At 36.6% G+C, this 12,190-nt stretch overlaps 1 protein-coding gene across 2 annotated transcripts in view; it reads left to right on the forward strand.

Moving 5' to 3' along the window:
* Window positions 1-12,190, forward strand: part of csmd2 (CUB and Sushi multiple domains 2) — a 245,317-nt gene that overhangs the window by 110,045 nt on the left and 123,082 nt on the right. For both annotated transcript variants that reach the window (XM_081612677.1, XM_081612678.1), the window contains exons 6-8: window positions 4,354-4,466; window positions 6,338-6,415; window positions 11,932-12,019. In XM_081612677.1, coding sequence (XP_081468803.1) covers window positions 4,354-4,466; window positions 6,338-6,415; window positions 11,932-12,019 — 279 coding nt within the window. The remainder of the gene's footprint in view (window positions 1-4,353; window positions 4,467-6,337; window positions 6,416-11,931; window positions 12,020-12,190) is intronic.

Consider the following 12,190-nt stretch of genomic DNA (forward strand, 5'->3'; position numbering starts at 1 on the left):
AGAACTTTTTTTTTTTATGGAGTACAAGAATGGGAGAAAAGATGAAGAGTGTTCTTCCCAAAAGGAAATATCCTTTAATCAGTGTCCTATTATGTGTTCTTTGAGGCCAGAATATGTTTTGTGGGAAGAGGAAGAAAAGAGTCTCTCAGAAGATTTAAAAACTTCTTCTGATGAGGCCAAAGGTCTGCCCATGAATAACACATGAGAAGTGAAAGAGGAGGAAGAAGAGACATATTGGCTCTGTCGAACCAGGCAGCGTATGGTTGGAGTAGACATGTTGGCTCTGATGGGTCTGTAACTTTTTTTTTCTACTCTGCACTTCACTTCAGGAAAAAAAAAAGCAACTCATGAGACATAATTGCCCTCAAGGCCTCTTGTTATATTTTGGCCTCATCCTCTCGAGTGAGTGAAGGCTTTCATTGATCACTTGGATCATAGTTTTTTCTTTTTTTTTTAAGTAATAATGATTTGGGTTTTACGTTTGTTGCAGAAGTGGTTTATTTAAATCCCTTTGTGCTTTTTTTGTGTGGCTACAGTTACATCTGAAGGTCACAGCAACTTGTCCATTTCCTTAATATTGCCATTCTGGGCTTAAAAGTCTCCCACCGTGATTCACTTTGCCTCATAAAGAAGCAATGTTCTCTTAGGGCAAAATAGTTTAAAGGAAGAGTAAAAAGCAGAGGGTCTATTATTAGCCGCACGTTTATTACGCTAACTGTTGCTATAGGTGTGCTGGTTTGAACATTTTCGTTTACATGTTCGGCTAGCGCATATGGTAATTCATATAATCTCATTAAAATGCCGAAAGTTTTGGCTTTGTAAAGTCACCGTGACCCTGAGGTCTGCTGCAAGCATCAGTTTCTGCATACTGAGCAGAGCTCTGATTGATCTCCCTAAGTGAGAGCAATTATTGGGAATGTTCTTTACAAAGAAACTGCCTCCCTTTCTTTTAAGCCCATGCAAAACACCCACACACAAATCTATGCTTCTTCATCACATGGTATATCAAAATGAAACTATAAAAAAAAAAACTTTGAAAAACTTTGATCTTGATTTGGAGCTGATGATCTTTGGCTCTTCAACTCTGCCCTTTGCTGATTATGCATAGAATAATTTGACCTCCTAGCCTTTGAATGGAGAATAGCAGACATGAAACGCATAATATAAACTAGGAAATAGACACTTACATCTATAAAGTTTGTTAAATAGGATGAGGGTGGTTTGTCTAAAATCCTTCCAATGAGTTGGAAGTTAATTTATGTCGAATTAAATGGGAAATTCATTGGTGCTTGTGCAGTTTAGTCAGTCAGACTGTGAATGGCTGCCTATGCATTTGCATCCACTTCTCTTGCTTATTTTGGGCACAAATGACAGCAGGTGTTTTTTTTCTGATTGAGATGAGGATATCCTTCAATAATGTAGGATAACAGACACTTTGGTGTGGAGGAAAACAGTCCATTAGCAACTTTTGAGGGACATCGCAGCTGGCAGAGTGAAGATGGTTAGAGCTATATACACAGCTTAGACCTTTCTTGAAATAAACAACTACTCTGCTTGCTTGCTTGTTTTTTCCCTACTACCTCCAATCGAACAGTGCAGCAGTTAATTACCTTGGAGACTGAATGCTAATTGGTGGATGACCCTGAGCAAAGAATTAAACTGACTTCTTAAATCTTTTTGGTGAGTTTTTAAAGTTCATAAGTATCATGACAAACAAACTACATCAGAGGAATTTCCTTCTCTAGCTCAGTGGCAAGCGTAACACTTAGGTCCCAAAGCTTGAGTGCACCACATAACCTACAGACTTTTGGATCACCTTGTGTTGCCCAACATACATTTTCTTCCACAGTCATCAGAAGTCAGACTGAGGACCTTTCGGACCTGGACATGGAAACTTATATAGCTCTGCTCCTTTGAGACAGTTCCAGCACTGAATCTTATATAGTCAGGCAGAAAAGAACTTTTGAACTTGCCACATTGCACTTTACGTTGCACTTTGTGAGACCTTTATCGCTGCACTCGAGGAATTTTGTGTTTGTACCTTAAGTTTGCCTTAACAATGAGCTCGAAGTTTAGCTTAAAAATGCAAGAAATGAAGAAAAAAAACCCATTGAGCTACAGTGATATTTTGAGATGTCTTCATCTGAGCTGTATCATTATTTGCTTAATCCTTAACTCCTTGGTCATCTAGCAGAGTTTGCCTTAGGAATCTGTATTTATCTACATGTTCTCTGCTAACAAGGTTCCATTTAATTTCACATAACTAACTTTACTGCTTTATGACTCCAGGGTGTTGTGACCCAGGCATTTGTTCAAAGAAACATGGGTGGATCACCCTGTTTATGTTTTCTCTCTGCTTTTCTTAACTCTTAAAGTCATACTCTTACATTTGCAAATGAATGCTCAGTTCATGTTTTATGCTGTTATAATTTCATTTTGTGTGTACTGAAATGAATGTAAAAGACAACTACCTATTTGAACATGTGGTATGAACCAAAACGTTTTTCATCTCAAGCCACATTGTGGCACGCTTATGCTTTACATTAAAATAAGAAAATTTAGTTTTTGCAATGTTTTGAGCAAACACGATCCCTTGAAAAAAAAAGTAACTGCACATAGCTTGTATTTGGATGTCTCTCTGTGAACACGACACGGGAACTCATAGTAGCACTGGCCTTTTATTCTGTGGTAAAAATTGTAATCAGAAAGATGACACATCCTGTAGTAAAATTGATAAAACTTCTGTACGCCCTGCAGAAGTACAGTTCGTCCTTGATGTCTTTATTGAACAGAAGCTGTGTTCTTGCACTTTTTGTAACAAGGCCTTCATTTAGAAGTCTTCACTGTGAGCAGATACACTCAGACGCACCTGCTGCCAATATTTAATAAACTCTACAGTGGTTATAGCAAGTCCTATAGTTCACTCCTCAAGAGGAGACATGCCTGTTGCTTTGAGGACACTCTTGGTTGTCCTTAACCCTTTTTCACCTTGAAATTAGAAAGAATAAGAAAGAATAAATTCAATTTTAAAATGATGGAACGATTTATTTCCAGCATGTTTGAAACATAAAACACTCCAAGTAGGAAAATATTTAATAGCATATGAGTAGAATAAAATGAATAAGACCTGTGTTGTTTTCTTTTTTTGTTGTTGCTGTTTTTACCTGGGGCCATCTGTAACTTTTTGATGTAAAATCTGTTTTGAGAAAAGTCAGTCGTTACATTTCTGTTTAACAAACTGAACACATGTACATGGAGAGTCAGTTATTTCAACAATCTGAAGTGTTACGTATTTTTTTCCCATGGTTACCTTTCTGGTTACCATCAATGAAAAAGCAAACTTCGTATACTGTACATATTCAATATAACCTTGGTCACAATGCCAAATGGGCAACTACTAGTGTGAGCAATTAATACAGTCAAAAGAATGTTTCTTACAATATGTCCTCTCTAATTGTACATATGAATAGTTAAATAAGGTCAATGATGTCAGGAAAATGTAATTTGCACCTAGGGAATTCACAATCACATTCAAATACACGTCTCAGTGTTTTTCTGTGGATGGAAAATACGTGTTTGAGTGTGGGTGCATGCTTGTTTTTGTGCGTCTCAAGATAAAACATGATGCGTCTCTAAATGACTTTGGCTCTAACAGCAGAACAAGGGCATGGTGAGCAACATGCCTCATTAAAATACAGATCAAGAGGCAGTTTAAGTGTATAATTCGCCATTGCTTCTCCAAAGCAATAAAATAAATTGTTTTTCTCATCAAAAGTCGGTACTGGTTTGCCTTAGTTCTTTTTTAATGTTGGGATCATAACTTGATTAAAAGTTGTTAATGTTACATGTTCTCTTAAGCACCACAACATTCACTTTGATAGCTGTTCTAGGAATACCCCATTACCACCTCTTGAGTTGTGGACGCATTTGTTTTCGAGTTTTTGTATAATTAAGAAAAACAAACAAGGCGGTCGCTAGGGAAAACCGGCAGTTTCTGCCAAGTGCCATGAGATATTGGGTGTCATTAGGTTTGATTTTATGCTAAACATAATGGATTACATAACTGCCATATGCCACTAAAGCAAAGCATAAGCATCCACAGTGTCAAATAATGGAGGATTGAATAGAAAATAAGAAAATATTGAGCAAGAGAAGCTTACTAGATTTATCTGAGTGTCTGAGCTCAGGTAGGATGTATTGATAGACGCACAGGGGACTTTGATTCATATCTTCAATTTTGCATTTAATTTATGTAGAAACAGGATAACTGTAATGTTGGTGTAGCTGTAACCTATTCCGATAAACGTTGCTTTGCAGACTTCTTGATGATGTTCTACGTCTCTCCTTTTGCAGGTTTACTGGTCCCAACCTTCCCTCGCCCATCATTAGCAGCAAGAACTGGCTTCGACTTCACTTTACGTCAGATGGCAACCACAGGTTGAGAGGTTTCAGTGCCCAGTACCAGGGTAAGATCAAGAGATGAATTAATAGAACATCAAAGTGTTATAGACATATTGCTAACTATGCACGGTACGTTCACCTTTGTTATGACCTTTTTTAATATCATACATAAATGCACAAAATGTTGCTTTCTTGACAGCCTCTGATTTCCAATTTTTGTAAAATGACAAAAATATTAATTCTGACTCAAGTTGCCAGAATTTATGACCTTTAACCTTATTTCTGGTTTAGCACATGTTTATCAAAAGGGTTAACAGTAAAGATATTTCACATTTTCATTAGTGGTTGAAAAAAACGTATTCATTTATTGTAAATCGACAAATAGCATAACTAAGGTTAGTAACAACTTTGTTGGGTAATTTCTGTCAAATGGTTTTCTTGTTCACGTTAAACTGTTGCTGTTTTACCAATTCTCAAAATGTTTGGGTAGAAGAAGGTATACTGTATGCTTTCTGTATTGGCAGAGGACTCTCAACATTGCTCTGAAAAAATTGCAAGATCCTTACTTCTGAGCCAATTACTTTTGTGCAAACACGCACACACGCAGAAACGACACGCTCACAAAAACACACACTTGTTAAACCTTTTTTTTTTGCAACGGGCATCCATTTTCTTCCTCATAACTGTTAGCAGTGCAAGGGGCACCTCTAAGAGGGGATGAGCTCTGAAAAAGGATTAGATCTTCTACAAAAATGGTCATATGTGAGGATTTTACCTCCAGCCATCCACCGGCGAGATAATTGGAAGCGGGGGGAGTATTGTGAAAATTACAAAATAAAAAAGGAGAAATGCCTGGAATGTAAAATACAAGCTTATTCCATTGCAGGTTCACTGTTTGACAAATGTTGACCAAGATTTTAACAAGATCAGATTCTAACAGAGAACTGAGAGAAGATCCTTTTAATTTTTACCCATGGTGTGTTCAGAAAGAAGGATAAAAAACAGGATTCAACCATTCAATGATTTATAAGCGGTTATATTTTTATCATGTAACACGTTTCGAGCAGCCTTGTTCTTAAAATCCATTCATTCATCATCTGAACACCAAAATCAGCTTGATCAGAACATTCATTTTTATGTGTCAAACATTATGTCAGAAAGCTGACATGTTGCTTTAGAACCCGAATAAGTTGTCAGTTTAGACACCAAATACCAGGAACGAGCCGTTTTCATTTTTTGTTCAGTTGAGAGAGCACATCTTTTTAATTGTTTTTCTTTTATCACAACCATCTTAAAACAGACTTTTTGACATGTGGCTCAGATATCTTTGAGAGACAAAAAAACAGCTAAAACAGAGCAAAGGATGCCATTTCAAAAAATATCCTTAATTCCACTGTCACAAAGAGACTAAACAGTTTATTTGGGTCTTTGATAATGCTGAAGAGATATGTATTTTTTTAAAACTGAGGAACAAATATTAGCTTTTTATTCTACCATCATGACTTGGCTTTCATTCTCACTGCTGCTATTACAAGGCTCCACTACTTAAACCACATCTTTTGTTTGTATAGTTCCTTCATTAATCATATTCTCTGAATAAAAATGTATTCCTCAAGGACTCCACGGGAATGAAGACATTTCACATTGTTGAGCTTTATTCCTCAGTGTAAAATCTTTCCTTTTATAAGTCAAAATAAATAACGCCATCATTCTAAACATAAACCTTTTTACTATTCTGCACATTTTGACAATGATCCAGCTGCTTAGCTACTTAATAAATTACTTTCCCCAAATCGATGTAAACATAACTCAGTGGGTAGTGCTATAATCAGCAGCATGGAAGTTATGTGCTGCAGTCATTAAGCTCCTAGTTGACTATACTGGTGTCATTATAAAAACTCTTCTTTTTTGTCCTTTGTGTCTGTGCTGTCAACAGTGAAAAAGATGACTGAACTCAAATCCAGAGGTGTGAAGATGTTGCCAAGCAAAGACAACCACCACAAGATATCAGTGTGTAAGTTATAACTCTTACTTTTTATATTGCTGAAATATCGGCAGTTTTGAAATAATTTTGTCTGACTGTGTTTCTATCACAGTTATCCTCAATCCATGTGGATGTGAGCTCTTTCTGAAAGCAATCATGCTAAACAGATCTTTGGTTGTGTTGTTTTTACCCAGATTGCCTAGTGTCAGGGTCCACTTCATCCAAATGAATTGAAACCTATGTTTTTAGACCAATCATAGTTTGCTTCACTGATCTGCACCAGAGTTTGACTGCACATGTGCACCTCCCTGAACAAAACTTACCTTTTGAAAAAACACAAATCAACACGGCTTGTGAGAAGCCGTATTGCATTATGGGAAAAACGATAGCACATTTTAATCATAATGTGGGAAACAGAGCCTGACTTTAACATGATATGCCTAAATATTACCAGAACTGCCTGTTTTTTAACTGTGCTGCAGATCCATTATTTGATGCTTTAAATTATGTTTTGGTTTCAAAGGTTTATCTCAAGACCTCTGTATTTGTCAGGTGTGCTAAATATATAGGGTTGCCATGGCAATACGGTTTTATTCTCAGCACTTATTCTGTAACTTTGACAGTTCTTGCTTAATGGAAGTTAACTTATAATTTTTTACTTTACCAAACCCATGGGTAAAAAATATAGCAGCACAAAATATAGCAGCATTGACATTGCTTTTGATAAGTGAAATAAAGCTAAAAGTTTTAAAAAGCTGAAAAATAGAAACTATTTGGCCATCCTGTTTTTCCATGTTTGGTACCATACATACCAGCGTGTTTATTAGTAAATTTGTACGTTTTTAAGCATGGACCAAGTATATGATTCACATGATGTGATGATCTTAAATATATATATATATATATATATATATATATATATATATATATATATATATATATATATATATATATATATATATATATATAAACATAAACTGATCCATCCTTAGGTTAAATAATGGATCAGTTTAACCTAGGATGGATCATAACATCATCCGAGCGCTTGCATATTTTAAGGTGATTAGTGGAGCTTGAGTAACCAGCTTATTGCCACTTTACCACCTGCTTCCTAACAAATATGCATGCAAAGCTTGGTTTTTGAATAACATTATTGTAATGAGAGCAAAAGCTGGTGCTCCCTTATTTTCTATACCATGACTGTATGTGTTTTTTTGCACAGCCAGAAATATTTCCAAAAGCCAAAAATTTGCTTCTGTTTCAGCAAGAAAAAAGTGTAGCAGCTTTCATTCAGCCAGTTGACAGGCAGTGCGTAGCAATAGGTAGACAAATAGGGTAATAAGATGCTGTGGATGCCTTTCACTTTGGTGCTTTTTCTGGCATCTCAATATCGAAAGCTTAACCCGTAGCATGGATCTGATATAAAATGTTAACAGATTGAAAACTGCAGCTGTGCAAACTCTTGTTAAAACTTAATGCAGGTAACCGGCTTATGTTTGATCTTTTTATAGGTTAGTTGGTATTTGCAATTTTGGATTCAGAACTTTGTCAAATGTTGGATTCAGTTCATATGTTGAATATAAGTTGCTAAGGAAGTATTAAAATGGGAAAATGTCTCCACAAAATATTTTTTTACTCTTATAATAGATTCAAATTTGCTCACTACCAAGTCAAAGGTTCTTGTCTCTGCTCCTTGTTCTTTTAAAGTACCCATTAAGCATCAAAGCCAGTTAAAACAGTGATGTCTAGTCTTTAAACACATGCTTGTACCTGTGAAAAGACAGCAGTAATTGCCTCCGTTGCTATTTTTAAACCTTCTTTGTCCTCTCAGCTTAGCATTAATCTCATTCAGCAATAGGTAAACATGTAAACAACAACAGACTGAGAGGATTAAGTCATCCAGAACTACGCAAAGTTGCAAGATGAAGACTGAAAATAGTAGAAAACTGCTCTATTTACACTTCTGTCTAGAAAGCTCCTTTTGTTGTGTTGATTCTCTCCAGTTGCTACTGTAAAATTTTGATTTTTTTTTTGTTTTATTTCTACTGTTTGTATATTTTATCACCATATATACTTATTTACAATGTATGAGACATTTCTTGCCAATAAATGACACTTTTTTTGTTGTTGTTTTTACGGGACAAATTTGCAGAGACATGTAAATGTGTGGCTGTTTGCGAATCATAATTAGTGCCTGTGGGAGCATCCAGTAGTACAGGTGAAACCCCAAATCTGTGCTAATCTTCAAACACAGGTGCAAGCAGCTCATTACAATAATGGGCCAAGAGGTGTAGAAGGAACAGGCCAAATCAGAGCAGATCCCAAATAACAGCGTGTGATTTAATGACACTTGGCTTCCCTCATATAAACTTAATTATACCTGATGAGGCATTCTAGATATCCTCATTGGCTCAGATAAAAAAAGAGGATATCTATATCAAATAGAAGACTCTAGTTTGATAATCCTTAGCTACTCAAAGCCAAGGCTCTTTAAATTATGAGCCAGTTCTTTAGTGGATAAACTGGGTGAATCAGTACAGTAGTAGTCTTAGTGAAGTATACGACGATAACATATAAAGAAGTGGCAGTTTTGTAACAGGTAGCACTAACGGGTGCTTCCTTCTGTAAAGTAATAATGTCACCTAAAAGTTTCAGTGATAGTCATTTGGGTTTTTTCTAGAGGTGTGCCGATCACGGTCTCTTGTTGCCGATCACACGAACCGATCACCTCATTTCGCAACCTGTCTGTGCAGCTGGTGTCCTCTTTTCTTAATTCTGCGCAAACGCGCAGCAACAAATCCTAAGCAATGTGGAACTATAACGCACTGAGTGAATGGGGACGTTTGCGTGTTGCAGCGGAAAATTGAAGCACGTCAAAATGCATCAACACGACGAATCTAATATGGCATAAAAACAATGCCATACTTGACGGAGTTTGGCTACAGCGAGGCTCACTGCAGTAAAAAGACATATGGAGGATCAGATAGCAGGTAAAGCAGCGCACAGCTACAAACATTCTCCCGGATTAGCATGACAGTCAGAAAGCTAAACAAATAACCCACAAAATTATTTAAGTCTTCGAGCTGCGATGTAAGACGCTGGTTCTGATCTCGCTGTTGAACCGCTGCTACACGCTACAGGTAGTAATATTTCACAGACGGAGCGCCACTTCTGCTCCACCTGGTAGTGACTCTCACACCGAACCTCTGCTTCAAGCTGCAGCATCTAACCTAAAAAAATAATTTTACATACGTATTAAAACTTTCGCTGTCCTAACATGAGACAGATAATCAATGAAAAAATAATCGATCTCCTCCCTGTTCTGCATAATTACTCCGCTCAGTCAGAAACAGCCAATCAGAACTAGCAGTAATCAGCTAGCCGCCATGCTATCAGGAAGTTTTCATTCAGTAACTCAGGATTGTTTATTGTAATGGATCCTGTATTTGCCTTTGAATGTTAAGTTTTATACTTGAATTTTTTTGGCAATGTGGAGAGGTTTTATTTTGGCTCTTTGCATTATTTAGCCTCTTCAGAGCCTTCATATGTTTTCAGTCTGTTTAAGATAGTACTATTGATAGCAGTACAATTTGCACAATACCTGTTTTGTTTTTTCTTGGAAAAAGTTATTAAAAACAAGTTTTTGTCTAAATTAAGGTGAATTTATGGTTCCTTTTTCCACATAATGTAACCGGTAGGGCTTACGATTAAAAAAATAAAAAATTATGTGCTCGGTAAGGTTGATTGGTATTGGTGATTGGCCCCCATGGGTGATCGGAATCGGAATCGGCAGGAAAAAAACCTGATCGGCACATCTCTAGTTTTTTCATACATGCTACATTTCCTAAATGTATTGGGTCTAACCCAAATCATTGAATTCATGATTATTCAGTCATATCCATGGCGACAGATATTCAGTCAAACCCTCAAACATGGAGGCTGCTTCTGTAGATATTTGTCGCTTTCATATTCTCAACATTGAATAAATGTCTTGAGGATGGAGCCCTCCTGTTTCAACACGACTGCACACCAGTTCACAAAGCGATGGGCCACGAAGGCGAGGATGAACAAGTCTGGTGTGGAGGAACACAACTGACCTCAGCCAGACGGACCAAACGTTTGGGATGAATCGAAAGCAGAGCCTGGAAGCCAAGCCTTCTCGTTTGACATCAGTGTGTGACCTCAAAAATGTGCGCCTGAAAAAACGGGGAGGTGGAAAAAATCCAATAAACATAATCCTAAACCTTATGAAAAGCCTTCCAGGAAACGCTGAAGCTGGTATAGCAGCAAAGGGGTAGACTGAAATCACATTAAAGCCTTTGGATTAAAACTAGGATGTCACTCAAGTTTGTGTGTGTGTGTGTGAAGACAGGTGAGCAAATATTATTGCTTTTGAGGGCACTTTTGCATTTTGCATTGATTATTTTTTTCTCTAAATAATACTGCTTTTGGCTGTAAATTGTGCAGCACAAGGTTTAGTGGCCATCTTTCATTTGAAAAAAAAAACAAACCCTGTAATTCATCGATACTAATTCAACAAAAGCACATACAAGATTCAGCAATTTAGTGCTGCCATTCTGTGAAAATTAAACAAAAGCAGTCACATAATTGCACCAAAAAGGACAACACCTTTTGTAAATCTGCAGCTAGATCTATCGAGATCTTGTATATTTATAAATCCAGCCTTCAAGCTTCATTTATCGTCTTTCTCTTTATGCTGTAATTGTTTGCAATTATGTTCTTTTAAAAATTGCTCAAAATTTTTTATTATTTTTTTCTCCTGAATAACCAGCTTTCTCCCAGTTTTATTTATTCAGAATTTATTACATATTTTAGCACCTGGAAGCTCTGCTGACACTGCCGAGCCTTGTTTTGAATTTATAGCAGTCTCGCATTAGTCTGCAACTCGGGCCAGAGAGCAGGTGCCCCATTGATTGGACCCTGTAGAACTCTGACCCCTGGCCGTCAGTCAGGGCTTACCCACTTTGCCAAGTTTACCTGACCCCTCTTGACACTGAAACTTCACTGTTTTGCACTCAATGACATGATTAAACAGAGATTTACAGAGATTTTGTGGTTGAAAAAACATTTTTCTTTTTCCTTTTACTCAAAAATAGGATTGTGAACACAACTTGTCTGTAGATAGATCAGCAGTTATCGAGCTGTTTGATTTGATTTCTTTCCCAGTTTTTTTTAATAAATAAAAAAAACTTCAAAATTTTAATCACAAAAAAGTGACGCAAAACTGACAAAAGGAAAAATAAAACATATTGGACAAATAAAACAGAAGATGCATGTTTAAAGACTTGAATTCTAAAATGTAAACCATAATATCAAGCAGTGGCAAAATAAAACGGATATTTATTCAATTTCATTACCCTATGGAGAATAGTTTTTTTAGTAGTTAAGCATTTAGTGTAAAAGCTAACCATGCATTCTGCAGTATGTTGTTTTTGTAATATTTGGCACAGCATTTTCAGAAAATAAATACTTTGTCCTTGACCTGTTGAACAATCTATACTTTTTTGTTTGTTCTCTGTCAATAGTGTCCCAAATGGGTGTAGCTCAAGGACACAACATGTGTCCAGATCCTGGGATTCCAGATCGGGGAAAAAGAAAAGGCTCTGACTTCAGGTAAACAAGAGGAACACTAACAACATCAGATAATTCAGTTTTACTTTTCATTTAGATAAATATGGCGGAAACAACAAAGAAATAGCATTTCTTTTGATAGCTTATCTGGCTCTGCAACCTCCTGGTGTTTATTTTTAAAATGTGCTCCAGTGCGACACATTTCCTGATGCG

Source organism: Poecilia reticulata, chromosome 11, assembly GCF_904066995.2.
Source record: "Poecilia reticulata chromosome 11, P_reticulata-male-v2, whole genome shotgun sequence".
Taxonomy (NCBI): Eukaryota; Metazoa; Chordata; class Actinopteri; order Cyprinodontiformes; family Poeciliidae; genus Poecilia; species Poecilia reticulata.